The 14161-nt window shown below is 42.8% G+C and overlaps 1 protein-coding gene across 2 annotated transcripts in view; it reads right to left on the bottom strand.

The window, feature by feature from the left end:
- Positions 1-6824: 6824 nt before the first annotated feature.
- LOC123995932 (spermatogenesis-associated protein 7-like) overlaps positions 6825-14161 on the bottom strand; it is a 29457-nt gene continuing 22120 nt past the window's right edge. Inside the window, exons 2-8 of one of the 2 annotated variants that reach the window (XM_046299591.1) lie at positions 14014-14094; positions 13790-13837; positions 12990-13090; positions 8730-8965; positions 7624-7681; positions 7361-7422; positions 6825-7077 (exon numbers count right to left, since the gene is read on the bottom strand). In XM_046299591.1, the coding sequence (XP_046155547.1) occupies positions 6966-7077; positions 7361-7422; positions 7624-7681; positions 8730-8965; positions 12990-13090; positions 13790-13837; positions 14014-14094 (698 nt within the window). In that variant the 3' untranslated portion in view covers positions 6825-6965. The other variant, XM_046299592.1, reaches the window with a different exon arrangement.

Raw genomic sequence — 14161 nt, 5'->3', positions numbered from 1 at the left:
ATGGCAGAGCAAAAACTAAGCCACGAGGTCAAAGGAATTGTCCATAGAGTGCCAAGACAGGACTGTGTCGATGTATAGATCTGGGGAAGGGTACCAAAACATTTCTGCAGCATTGAAGGTCCACAAGAACACAGTGGCCTCCATCATTCTTAAATGGAAGAACCACCAAGTGGTGGTTGGAACCACCAAGTCTCTTCCTAGAGCTCTGACAGAGGTCTAGAGTTCCTCTGTGGAGATGGGAGAACCTTCTAGAAGGACAAACATCTCTGCAGCACTCCAAAAATCAGGCCTTTATTGTAGAGTACCAAAACGGAAGCCACTCCTCAGTAAAAGGCACATGACAGCCCTCTTGAAGTATGCAAAAAGGCAACTAAAGACTGTCAGACTATGAGAAACAGGATTCTCTGGTCTGCTGAACCCAAGATTGAACTCTTTGGTCTGAATGCCAAGCGTCACGGAAACTTGGCACCATTCCTACGGTGAAGCATGGTGGTGGCAGCATCATGCTGTAGGGATGTTTTTCAGCGGCAGGGACTGGGAGACTAGTCAGGATCGAGGCAAAGATAAACGGAGCAAAGTACAGAGTGATCCTGTATACAGCACACAGACAAGACAACACAGGAGTGGCTTCAGGACAAGTATCTGAATGTCCTTAGGTGGCCCAGACAGAGCCCGGACATGAACATCTCTGGAGAGAACAGAAAATAGCTCTGCAGCAACGCTCCCCATCCACCCTGACAGAGCTTGAGAGGATCTGCAGAGAAGAATGGGAGAAACTCCCCAAATACAAGTGTGCCAAGCATCATTCCCAAAATGACTCTATGCTCTAATTGCAGCCAAAGGTGTGTCAACAAAGTACTGAGTAAAGGGTCTGAATACTTATGTAAATGTATATTTTTTTGCAAAAATGTCTAAAAACCTGTTTCTGCTTTGTCATTATGGGGTATTGTGTGTAGAATGATGAGGGGCGGAAAAACGATTTAATCCATTTTAGAATAAGCCTGTAACGTAACAATATTAAATGACGTGGAATAGACATTGATTTGACGTCTGTCCCAAGTGAGAAGCCCCCATGGAAGTTGTAAAAATGAGAAATATGCCAATAGGAAGCAATTCTAGGAAGGTAAAAAAAAAAGAATGGATAGAGTTCCTGTTGGCTCTCCCTTTTTGCCTGTGATAAAATGGATTTCAAATGAGTGAATTTGAATAAATTTAAACCTGTTCTACTGGTGGCATGGAAGCATTTCGGGTCAATTTAATTTCTGTTTTATTAAAAAAGTTTGGAGACTTTTCCTCCCTTCCCTGACAGCTAAAACATCCCATTCAAAGAAAAGGTATTTAGGGATGTAAGGGGTGTGACCAATCATGATGGCCATGGCTTTAAAGCTATGCTTCTAATTGAGGGCTGAGTAATTGATTTTGTGACTTATTAGTTGTTCAGTTGAATTAGTTTGGATGTCCTTTCTGAACCTGCTGTTTTCACTCTGATGTGGTCGCACAGGGGATGTACGATAAACTGGATGTTCTGTTATCATAGAAAAATGACAAACTGACATTGGATACATTGGTTTTGTATGTGAAGTACAATCTCCATTAACATTTTTTAGGACAAGGAGTTTTTACACACACCTTTACTCCCTACCCCCAAACTCAACAAACACACTCACACAGAGTGTGACACAGAGTTAGATCAAGGCTGCTGATTGAATTGGTTGGCTGCTATTTCTGTCCTAGTCAATGATCCTGTACTCATACACACCCTCAGGTCAACGGCACCCCAGGGACACCGTGACCCAGAGGGACACACCCACACTGACACACGCACACACACAGACACACACTCTGACCCCCAAAAGACCCTGAACCACAGGTTCACTGGGCACGATTTCTAAGGCAGGGCAGGATTTCACTGGGCAGGATTTCTAAGATGGGGACAAATGATCAGCAATATGTTTCCCCAGGACCAGTAAAGCCTCAAGTACTGAATTGTCTGGAAAATAGCTATTCATTTTCTGCAGGAAGACTGGCTATTTGAAGACAACATGTTGATGAACAAAATATAACATTTTATGTTGTTGGTTTGGTTAGTAAACAGCTCAATACAAAATCCAGGGTGAATAATGTAGGATAAAACTGTGGGAGGTTTGCTCACATAAATCATTAAAAAATGTAATAGTGCACCATATGGAAAAACAAATACAACTCTTAAAACACAAATCCCATGAGACTGGCACAGGCAGCACAAATAAACACACCTCCCCATCTTAAAGTGAACTCACCTCCCCATCTTACAATAATCTCTCGTGGACAGATTCTCGGAGGCATGTAGAATTATGTGATTACGAGCAGAAATAGTTCCTGTTTTAGGGTTTTCGGCTTTGATTATTTGGACAAATCAGGATTGGGCAAAGATGGTGCTTAAACTGGTGCGGGATTTTCAAGTCCTTGTGAGGATGATAAACGGTGTCCACTAGATTCCACAGCCACAAAGTAAAAATGGCCCATATCATAAAAATTCAGGAAAACAATAATTGTACTTTTGTGTAAAAACTAAGATTAGGGGTACAGTAAGGCTGTGTATATAGGGATAAATGCTATAGCTCCCATCCACCAGACAGAAGTGTTGAATAAATGTTTTATGAACACAGCATTCCCGTGTTGCACATGTTCTTCTCCCAGCTTTCCACTGGAATTGATTTATTATCCATACAGGGTCATTCATTTATCTTTCTCTGGGACCGACTGTCTTCCCTTGTCTTCTCTGTATGATTACGGAGGAGAGATAAGACATGGTCGTCAGCGAGAGAGAGAAAGAGAGGGAGAGGGAGAGAGAGAGAGACTAACACAGGGCAAATGGGGTGAGTTCTTTACTACACTCTTAGAAAAAGTGTTCCAAAGTTCCAGGGTTCTACCTGGAACCAAAAGGGTTCTTCAAAGGGTTCTCCTATGGGGACAGCTAAATAACCTTTTTAGGTTCTAGATAGCACCTTTTCTTTCTGAGTGTTCTGACAAGCAACAGGAGCCAACTAGGACCAAGTAGCTCACTCTCTGTCACAAAACATGGGGCCAAGCTGGGCCAAGTGTTACGTCCACTGTATATGTTTATATATGTTTATCACAAAGAACACCGAGAGGGATGACAGGCAAGGCAAAATAGTAGGAAGTGATGCAGTCCAGTAATATACTACTGACACGTGTAATACGACCAAACAGGGCCGTGTATCTCTTACACTCTGGCTCAAAGGCCAATAAGGCCAACTAGCGCATTGTCAAACAAGTATCTCGCTTTCTGACTACAAATAGGTCTATCTAGACATCTAATTTCTAACTAGAAGAATGGGCAAACACAGAGCCTAGCGCGTCAGCTCAATCTTTATCACAAACAAGTTTAGAACAGGGTCAGGTGGCTTTCTTTCTCTCCTTCAGGGCTAAAAAGGCCTTGTAGCTCACTGTTTACCAACTTAGAACAGGTATCCCACGTAGAAGAGATTTCCAGTCAGTGGGCTCAACTAATAATAAAATAACGAATAAAGAATGAGTCAACAACAAAGTACAGGCCTAAACAGGGCAGTAGCTTGTGTGTGTGTGTGTGTGTTGATGCTGACTTGGCTCTGTCACGCAGAGAAAAGTAAACAGTATGAGCATCGGAGACGAGACAGGTGCCCTGGCAAGTGTGGCACAGCATGGGATGACAGTGACACAGTGAAGAAACTTTCCCTGTTAAAAAAAAAAGATAGGATCTCTGCCTGCTCGCTAATTAACCCTGTCTACTCACGCACAACACGCAGGCACGCATACACACTTCCATCTGTTTCAAACTAGCCATTAAAAATCAATTCTCCAGTTTTAGTTTTGTTTGGTTTTATTTATTCCCTGTATGTTACACACTGAAGACAGGGATAATTATTGATTTGAAATAGTGGCAGATAGTGCAGATGTTTCACTGTTCCCGAGGGACTCCTGTGTAGCCAAACCAACTGTTCTGGTCAGACGGCTCACAAAACATTTAATCTAACTCACAAAGCATAAGCACACGCACGCACGCACGTACGCACGCACGCACGCACGCACGCACACACTCACACACACACACACACACACACACACACACACACACACACACACACACACACACACACACACACACACACACACACACACACACACACACACACACACACACACACACACACACACACACACACACACACACACACACACACACACACACACACACACGGGCTGGTAAAACAATAAGTAAAGTCTGCATATACTACCATGTTAGGCTCTAACTCCTAACATCAGATAAGCATGCACAACGTTCATGTAAATTATTGGGAGAGACATTAATATCCACATACAATACCAGTCAAAAGTTTGAACATACCAACTCATTCAAGGGCTTTTCTTTATTTGACTATTTTCTACATTGTAGAATAATAGTGAAGCCATCAAAACTATAAAATAACATATGGAATCATGTAGTAACCAAAAAAGTGTTAAACAAATCAAAACATATTTTAGATTTTAGATTATTCAAAGTAGCCTTGATGACAGCTTTGCACGCTCTTGGCATTCTCTCAATCAGCTTCACCTGGAATGCTTTTCCAATAGTCTTGAAGGAGTTCCCACATGTGCTGAGCACTTGTTGGCTGCTTTTCCTTCACTTTGCAGTCTAACTCATCCCAAACTATCTCAATTGGGTTGAGGTCGGGTGATTGTGGAGGCCAGGTAATCTGATGCAGCACTCCATCACTCTCCTTCTTGGTCAAATAGCCCTTACACAGCCTGGATGTATGTTGGATCATTGTCCTGTTGAAAAACAATGATAGCCCCACTAAGCGCAAACCAGATGGAATGGCATGTTGTTGCAGAATGCTGTGGTCGCCATGCTGGTTAAGTGTGCCTTGAATTCTAAATAAATCACCGACCTTGTCATCAGCAAAGCACCCCCACACCTCTTCCTCCATGCTTCACAGTAGGAACCACACATGCATAGGAACCACACAAGTCTCTTCTTCTTATTAGTATCCTTTAGTGGTGGTTTCTTTGCAGCAATTAGACCATGAAGGCCTGATTCACACAGTCTCCTCTGAACAGTTGATGTTGAGATGTGTCTGTTACTTCAACTCTGTGAAGCATTTATTTGTGCTGCATCTTCTGAGGCTGGTAACTCTAATGAACTTATCCTCTGTAGCAGAGGTAACTCTGGGTCTTCCTTTCCTGTGGCAGTCCTCATGAGAGCCAGTTTCATCATAGCACTTGATGGTTTTTGCGACAGCACTTGAAGAAACTTTTAAAGTTCTTGAAATGTTCCAGATTGACTGACCTCCATGTATTAAAGGATTGATGGACTGTCCTTTCTCTTTGCTTATTTGAGCTGTTCTTGCCATAATATGGACTTGGTATTTTACCAAATAGGGCTAACTTCTGTATACCTTATCAAAACACAACTGATTGGCTAAAACACATAAAGAAGGAAAGAAATTCCACAAATGAACCTTTAACAAGGAACACCTGTTATTTGAAATGCATTCCAAGTGGCTACTTAACGAAGCTGGTTGAGAGAATGCCAAGAGTGTGCAAAGCTGTCATCAAGGCAAAGGGTGGCTACTTTGATGAATCTGACGTAATAATTGCATTTTGATTCATAGAAAACTTGATTCCATATGTATTATTTCATATTTTTGTTGTCTTCACTATTATTCTACAATTTGTCAAATCGTAAAAACAAATAAAAACCCTTGAATGAGTAGGTGTGTCTGAACTTTTGACTGGTACTGTATGTATCTCAAGTTAGCCTAGTCTGATGACCAGGTGGCGAATCGCATCTCTGCATGTCTGGCAGACATATCAGTGTGGATGACGGATCACCACCTCAAGCTGAACCTCGGCAAGACGGAGCTGCTCTTCCTCCCGGGGAAGGACTGCCCGTTCCATGATCTCGCCATCACGGTTGATAACTCCATTGTGTCCTCCTCCCAGAGCGCTAAGAACCTTGGCGTGATCCTGGACAACACCCTGTCGTTCTCAACTAACATCAAGGCGGTGGCCCGTTCCTGTAGGTTCATGCTCTACAACATCCGCAGAGTACGACCCTGCCTCACACAGGAAGCGGCGCAGGTCCTAATCCAGGCACTTGTCATCTCCCGTCTGGATTACTGCAACTCGCTGTTGGCTGGGCTCCCTGCCTGTGCCATTAAACCCCTACAACTCATCCAGAACGCCGCAGCCCGTCTGGTGTTCAACCTTCCCAAGTTCTCTCACGTCACCCCGCTCCTCCGCTCTCTCCACTGGCTTCCAGTTGAAGCTCGCATCCGCTACAAGACCATGGTGCTTGCCTACGGAGCTGTGAGGGGAACGGCACCTCAGTACCTCCAGGCTCTGATCAGGCCCTACACCCAAATAAGGGCACTGCGTTCATCCACCTCTGGCCTGCTCGCCTCCCTACCACTGAGGAAGTACAGTTCCCGCTCAGCTCAGTCAAAACTGTTCGCTGCTCTGGCTCCCCAATGGTGGAACAAACTCCCTCACGACGCCAGGACAGCGGAGTCAATCACCACCTTCCGGAGACACCTGAAACCCCACCTCTTTAAGGAATACCTAGGATAGGATAAAGTAATCCTTCTCACCCCCCCCCCCCTTAAAATATTTAGATGCACTATTGTAAAGTGGTTGTTCTACTGGATGTCATAAGGTGAATGCACCAATTTGTAAGTCGCTCTGGATAAGAGCGTCTGCTAAATGACTTAAATGTAAATGTAAATGTATTATTATTATGAGGTTGAGGAAGAAATTTGAGTTTCAAAACTTATGTCCTGTCATAAAAAATACAAAAATACGGCATATGACCTGTACATACTGTTTGCCATCTGGGAGGCCCGCTCTCCGAGGGGACTCCAAAGCTTGTCGGCCCTCCCGCCTTACATTCATGGAAATGGAATGGAACACATGAATGTAACGTTTCACCTGTCAGAGTAGAACCCGTAGCGTAAAATATCATTGGTCACATCTTCCAAGAACTGTAGATATTTCCCCTCCTCTTCCTCCTCATCCCCCTCTTTCTCCTCTCCCTCCCTAGGGAATATGAATAGAATTCCACAAAATCAATACAGGGGATTGGAAATCTATACATTTTCAGTATTCATGTATATTGATATCAGCTTAATGTAACGGGATACAACTCAGTGTCTTCTACTGTCTATCAGGTGTCTTAACTTCAATACTCCATATACAGATGGACCTCTTTCTGCTATGGGCATTAGCAGCTCTTCCATGCATGTCTGGGCTACATACACTATTACATTACATAACCGTGTAAATGATTCATTAATGACATAGTAATTACTTATTATCTAACCTGCCAGCTTGATCGGCTCCTGTGTTTGTCGCACTGTATTTGATAGACCACTGTGCAGGATACTAGAAAGGGTAGAAGGGGTAAACACATGAATGATGATGGTGCTATGCCGGTATGCCACAATGCTATGTCTGGATCATTGACCTTATATCAACATGGGGTCAATCAAGCTCTTGTAGATATAAGGTGGTGTGTGTGGTTATGTAACGTAACATATTACGCAACGGTAACATAAAACACAGGTGCTTCCTTGTTGACCTGACCTTGTGACCATGGCAACTACCCCCAGAGGTGTTCTGTGATGAAGAGGGATGCGTCTTCCTGTCAAGAGGGAGAGGAGGAAATAGACAGATGGAAAACAGATGGAGATAATGAAGATGACGGGGGGGCTAATCATCATTGTCAGGAGAGTCAGGACAGATTCCTGCACAGGAATAGTGATGAGCCATTGAGAAAACCAACAGGTTCCGTCTGTTTATGTGTTTATGATTGAAAGTGAGTGTGTGTTTCCTTAAACCCTCACATTTAAAAAAAAATCCTCTGGGTCTGTGTGAAGGAGTGGCCTTCACTAAAGACATTTATTCCATGTATTTTTTAGAGCAAGATATGTTTGTGTATGTCCTTATTTCATTGTCATTTATCAAACATTCCATTTACTAAATATTTTCCATCGTTTTCAACCTATTGCGATCAGGTGTTCATTGTTAAGTTTCTTGTTTTCTGTTGGTCCAGCAAATGGAAGTGGTTAATTGACAAAGGTGTTTACGTACAGTAATTGGGTCACCTGCCATCTTAAAGAAGTTTTGCCAGATTGTTTGTCAGTGGAATGTCTTTTAACTATGGTGAGCCATGTCTGTGTTAGGCGCCAGTTTCATGTGTTTTTTTAACTTGCTCTGCTACTGCAGTTCTAAATAAAGTACTTTGAACTGTTTTTATTCTCAGTCCTTTTTATTCATTTTAAGTGTTTAGCAGCTAGCTCTCTCTGTCTGCTTAGCATGAAGCTTATCGCCCACTGCATGTAGATGATGGGCCTAATAACGACAACATGCTGCAAGCATTCTGGACCGGCATTTGCATTATGATAATAATTGTGCATGCATTTGTCTTTATCTCTCTTTCTCCCTCTTTTTTTTCTCTCGCTCTTTCTTTTCACTCTGTAATTAATGCATTCTACTGCCTCTAACTATTAGGATTACGGAAACAATGTGTTTTTATTAGATATATTTTAACACTGCTGCTAGTGTTCAATACCTCTATAATTCAATGGACTCAGAGGTGTAAGGCATATGCTTGTTCTCTTTTATAATCATGGCTTACGTACATTTATATGTTACAGCAGCAATGGTCTCCTAAAAGCAGTTAGCATCACCTCTCAGTCTGTCCCTTCTTCTGGCCTGGCGGTGGGGTGTAGTAGCAATACTGAGACATGAAGGAGTCATGCTGGTTCCTGTGGGTCCTGGGGGTGAAAGGTTGCTGGCCGACCCTGTGGAACACCCCTGGGTGTCTGTCCAGGACGTCCCCGCTGTAGGTCCTTTGAGCTGGGCTCTGGTAGGGCCCCTGGGCCTGTTGATGGTCCCTAGAGGTGAGGTGGCCAGGCTGGGGTGCCTACAGGGAGAAGAGAAGCATCACTTTGTCTTGGAATAACTCATACCTGAAATGTCACTACGAGTTGTTTCATGTTATTTCATTACTGTATGTCATACCACTCTTTTTATATAGGGAAAGTCAAGGTGAAGTAGTTCCAGTCAGACAGGTTCTCGTGGGTTTGTCTGGTCTGAGACATTTGTCAATTATGATGGTTTCATTCTATAGTAGGCTATAAATGAAATGATGTATACTGTACAGTAACACTTTAAAGGACACACCAAGGGTGGCCCGAGGGTGAGCTTTGAAGTGAACTAGAGTCGTTCTGTATAATCCTCACTATGGGGGTGGCAGCTTCCTCATCTATGTGGCCTGATATACAGGCAGAAAGATACTCACTCACCCATTCTCTCTCTCTCTCTCTCTCTCTCTCTCTCTCTCTCTCTCTCTCTCTCTCTCTCTCTCTCTCTCTCTCTCTCTCTCTCTCTCTCTCTCTCTCTCTCTCTCTCTCACACACACACACACACACACACACACACACACACACACACACACACACACACACACACACACACACACACACACACACACACACACACACACACACACACACACACACACACACACACACACACACACACACACACACACACACACACACACACACACACACTCACTCATCAGAAGGTTTGTAGCGTGGAGCTATCTATGGAAATCGATGCACGATAACCACAACCATGCTTAATCAACGTGTTCAGCGTGGTCACCTATCATACTGTCAAACACTCGCTTGCATGGTTGAACGGTCACTGTCATCTGGTCAGCTCTGTTCGCACCGAACACTGTATGGTCATTACATAGCACACTCAATTTGTCATGCTGAGTGTAAAGATGGCTACTAAGGTTGGATTCTAGTATGATGGTGACGACATTTTCTGAGCCTTTCTGACCTGATCTGCAAGGGTGTAAGGACATCAAGGAAAGCAAGTTATCAGAACAGAATCAAGCCGACTCTCACAGTTGAGTCACTAAATCCCTTCAATCTAGTGGATGAGCTAACAGTCCCACAGGAAGACATAGAGAGAGAGGGAGAGATGGATTGAGGGTGAGTAAGTGTGAGAGAGAAAGACCAGACCACTGCACAATCACAGCATTATCAAACTATAAAGTGATCATATTTGATACAACACAGCTAACAGTGAAACTTCTTGATATGGTCTCTAAAAGACTAATAACAAAGAAAGCGGATTGTTAGTCAGAACGAATAACAAGGATGATACCATGAGAGAGGAGGAGAGAACTGCATCTCTTTTACGTCTTTAATTTTAATTTTAACCTGCAACATTGAGCACTTCCCCTTCCATTCTGCATCGTCTGCATGGGACTTCAAGACGCTACCGTACTATAGGGAGATGATTGTGCAGGACACGTAATGATGCTGTTGCATGTTTTAATGTTGACCTCAGCGTACTGATGTGTGCTCAGGGACTTGGAAAGGGTTTGTGTGTGTGTGTGTGCGTGTGTGCGTGCGTGCGGGGATTTCGGGTTAAGAATAGTCAGCATATATTCAGTGGGGAGAACAAGTATTTGATACACTGCCGATTTTGCAGGTTTTCCTACTTACAAAGCATGTAGAGGTCTGTAATGTTTATCATATGTACACTTCAACTGTGAGAGACGGAATCTAAAACAAAAATCCATAAAATCACATTGTATGATTTTTAAGTCATTAATTTGCATTTTATTGGGCGTCGTTCGACAGTCTTGTTCCCTGCACACCTGGTTTTCATTCCCCAATCAATCCATATGTATTTATTCCTCTGTTCCCCATCATGTCTTTGTGTAAGATTGTTTGTGTTACGTATATTTTGGAATAGCGGATATTGTTACGCGCATTACTTTTTGCCTATGTTCCGTGTTTGGGCACATTTTATGTTACTTTGTGCTGTCATTTTGGACGGGAATAAATAGTGCGCCTGTTCACTACACTCTGCTCTCCTGCACCTGACTTCGCCTCCAATACACACTCCTAACATGGGGGGGTCTTGTGTACTGTACAGTGTATATGAAACATTCCATATGCTCCATTTGAATCCCAACCAACTGATTGAAGGACACAAGAAGCAGATTGGAAGGGACTCTGCAGGGATTGGTGGATGACTGACATGAGATGAATGACGTAAAATGGCAATGTGCTTAATCCCCGAAGAGAACCCAAAGGTAAAGGGCTATATATATATATATTCTTGAAAATGTTTAGACCCAGCCAAGTAGGCAACACCTACAATTTATATTAAAATGCATCCCGTATTTGGATTGTTGGCAGTGCATTCAGTGAGATTAGATGTTTCTGATTTGGTGTATACAGTTGAAGTCGGAAGTTTACATACACTTAGGTTGGAGTCATTAAAACTTGTTTTTCAACCACTCCACAAATGTAATGTTAACAAACTATAATTTTGGCAAGTCAGTTAGGACATCTACTTTGTGCATGACACAAGCAATTTTGCCAACAATTGTTTACAGACAGATTATTTCACTTATAACTCACTATCACAATTCCAGTGGGTCAGAAGTTTACATACACTGAGTTGACTGTGCCTTTTTAAACAGCTTGGAAAATTCCAGAAAATTATGTTATGGCTTAAGAAGCTTCTGGTAGGCTAACTGACATAATTTGAGTCAATTGGAGGTGTACCTGTGGATGTACTTCAAGGCCTACCTTCAAACGCAGTTCCTCTTTGCTTGACATCATGGGAAAATCAAAAGAAAGCCAAGACTTCAGAAAAAAAATTGTAGACCTCCACAAGTCTTGTTTATCCTTGGGAGCAGTTTCCAAACGCCTGAAGGTACTACGTTCATCTGTCCAAACAATAGTACGCAAGTATAAACACCATGGGTCCACGCAGCCGTCATACCGCTCAGGAAGGAGACGCGTTCTGTCTCCTAGAGAATGTACTTTGGTGCGAAAAGTGCTAATCAATCCCATAACAACAGCAAAGGACCTTGTGATGATGCTGGAGGAAACAGGTACAAAAGTATCTATAAACACAGTAAAACAAGTCCTATATGAACATAACCTGAAAGACCGCTCAGCAAGGAAGAGGCCACTGCTCCAAAACAGTCATAAAAAAGCCAGACTGCACAGCCAACTGCACATGGGGACAAAGATCGTACTTTTTGGAGAAATGTCCTCTCGTCTGATGAAACAGAAATAGAACTGTTTGGCCATAATGACCATCATTATGTTTGGTGGAAAGAGGGGGAGGCTTGCAAGCCGAAGAACACCATCCCAACTGTGAAGCACGGGGGTGGCAGCATCATGTTGTGGGGGTGCTTTGCTGCAGGAGGGCCTGGTGCACTTCACAAAATAGAAGGCATCATGAGGGAGGAAAATTATGTGGATATTTTGAAGCAACATCTCAAGACATCAGTCAGGAAGTTAAAGCTTGGTCGCAAATGGGTCTTCCAAATGGACAATGACCCCAAGCATACTTCAAAAGTTGTAGCAAAAAAACGTGTTTGACCCGAGTTAAACAATTTAAAGGCAATGCTACCAAATATCAATTGAGTGTATGTAAACTTCTAACCCACTGGGAATGTAATTAAATAAATAAAAGCTGAAATAAATCATTCTCCCTACTACTATTCAGACATTTCACATTCTTAAAATAAAGTGGTGATCCTAACTGCCCTAAGACAGGGAATTCTTACTAGAATTAAATGTCAGGAATTGTGAAAAACTGAGTTTAAATGTATTTGGCTAAGGTGTATGTCACCTTCGACTTCAACTGTACGTGGAAAAGGGGTATTGGGACTGGATGGAGATCGGTCCATGGGGACCACTATTGTATTTATCTTGATGATGATGCATTTAGATAAAAACCAAATGTAATAGCAGGTGTAGACATGATGCCTGCGGTCAACTTGGTCCATCGTGAAAGATTTGAGAAGTTGTTTTGAAAAGCAGCTGTTAGCCAGGTCTGAGGATATCTGGGCCATGCATGTCCGGTGTTAGATAAGGGACTAGACAGACAAGTCTCACCCTGAGAGCTGTGTGTACACTGGGATTGGCTGGGTTTGCATGGTGGTCATTCTGGTCTCCTGTCCTCTGTCTGGATCTCTCTCTCCTCTGCCAGTCACAGTCTGTGGCATAGACAACAACAATAGTATTACATTTGACAGTTATCATACCAAATAGAAGTAATATATTCACAATCATACTGAAGTGATGACCTAATCAACATATCATGAGCCAAGGCGTCCCAAGTATACTTGGGATAAGTGCACTCACATCAGTTCAGGGAATGTCACTCCCAAATGGCTGATTGCATAAAACTTGAAACAAATGTGTAAGATAAAGTACATACCATCATTCTCGAGAGAATTCCTCATAAGTGTGTGTTGAAAGTGGACATCCCTACTCGATCCTCTCTTAAATCAACTACCAACAAGCTAATGCTGCTTGAGAGTGTCTACAATGTAGCATCTGTGGGAATATACGTATGAGCAATTTTAGCCCACATTGTCTTAGAGAGGTCCTGACTCCGCCAGTGGTAGAGAGCGCTGCATTAGTGACAGGGTTGTGAACACCACACCAGCACTACACTAATCGGACAGAATGTCTCCTCCGCTGGTTCTAAATGACTTCTGGCGAGGAGGCAGAGAAAGGAGATATACACTTTAGATAATTCTAAAGTTGATCTGCTCTTGAACCCGGTGTGACGTTGCCATCTGTTTGACTCCTCTGCAGTCCTACCTTCTTAGATTCAGTATGTATATTTACTGTATATATGTATATTTAAGATGGCACATCAGCCGTGAGGTTATTTCAAAAGCACTTACATTTGATACTGGTGAGGAGAGATCTGGGCAGGGAGGAGTCCACACAAGCTGCAAAACATAAATCAAATCAAATCAAATCAAATGTATTTATATAGCCCTTCGTACATCAGCTGATATCTCAAAGTGCTGTACAGAAATAGAACAAGACAGTGTGTTTGTGCTGACCAGCTGTTCTGTTTTGCACTGTGCGTGCCGTAGTGAGGGTGAAACTGTGAGTACTGTACCTTTAGCAGAGAGCAGCGCTCTGTAATGGGCATCCATTTTTTCTCGAATAAGCAGTAGGGTTGAGTATTTACAAGTGGACCCTGTATATTGAAAAAGAAACATAATGGTAAGGCAATGACAGAGGGATGGGGCTCCCTGTGTTGCATC

Source organism: Oncorhynchus gorbuscha, linkage group LG14 (genome assembly GCF_021184085.1).
Source record: "Oncorhynchus gorbuscha isolate QuinsamMale2020 ecotype Even-year linkage group LG14, OgorEven_v1.0, whole genome shotgun sequence".
Taxonomy (NCBI): Eukaryota; Metazoa; Chordata; class Actinopteri; order Salmoniformes; family Salmonidae; genus Oncorhynchus; species Oncorhynchus gorbuscha.
Note: the sequence above shows the minus strand (reverse complement) of the source record. Positions and strands in the feature narration are given on the sequence as shown.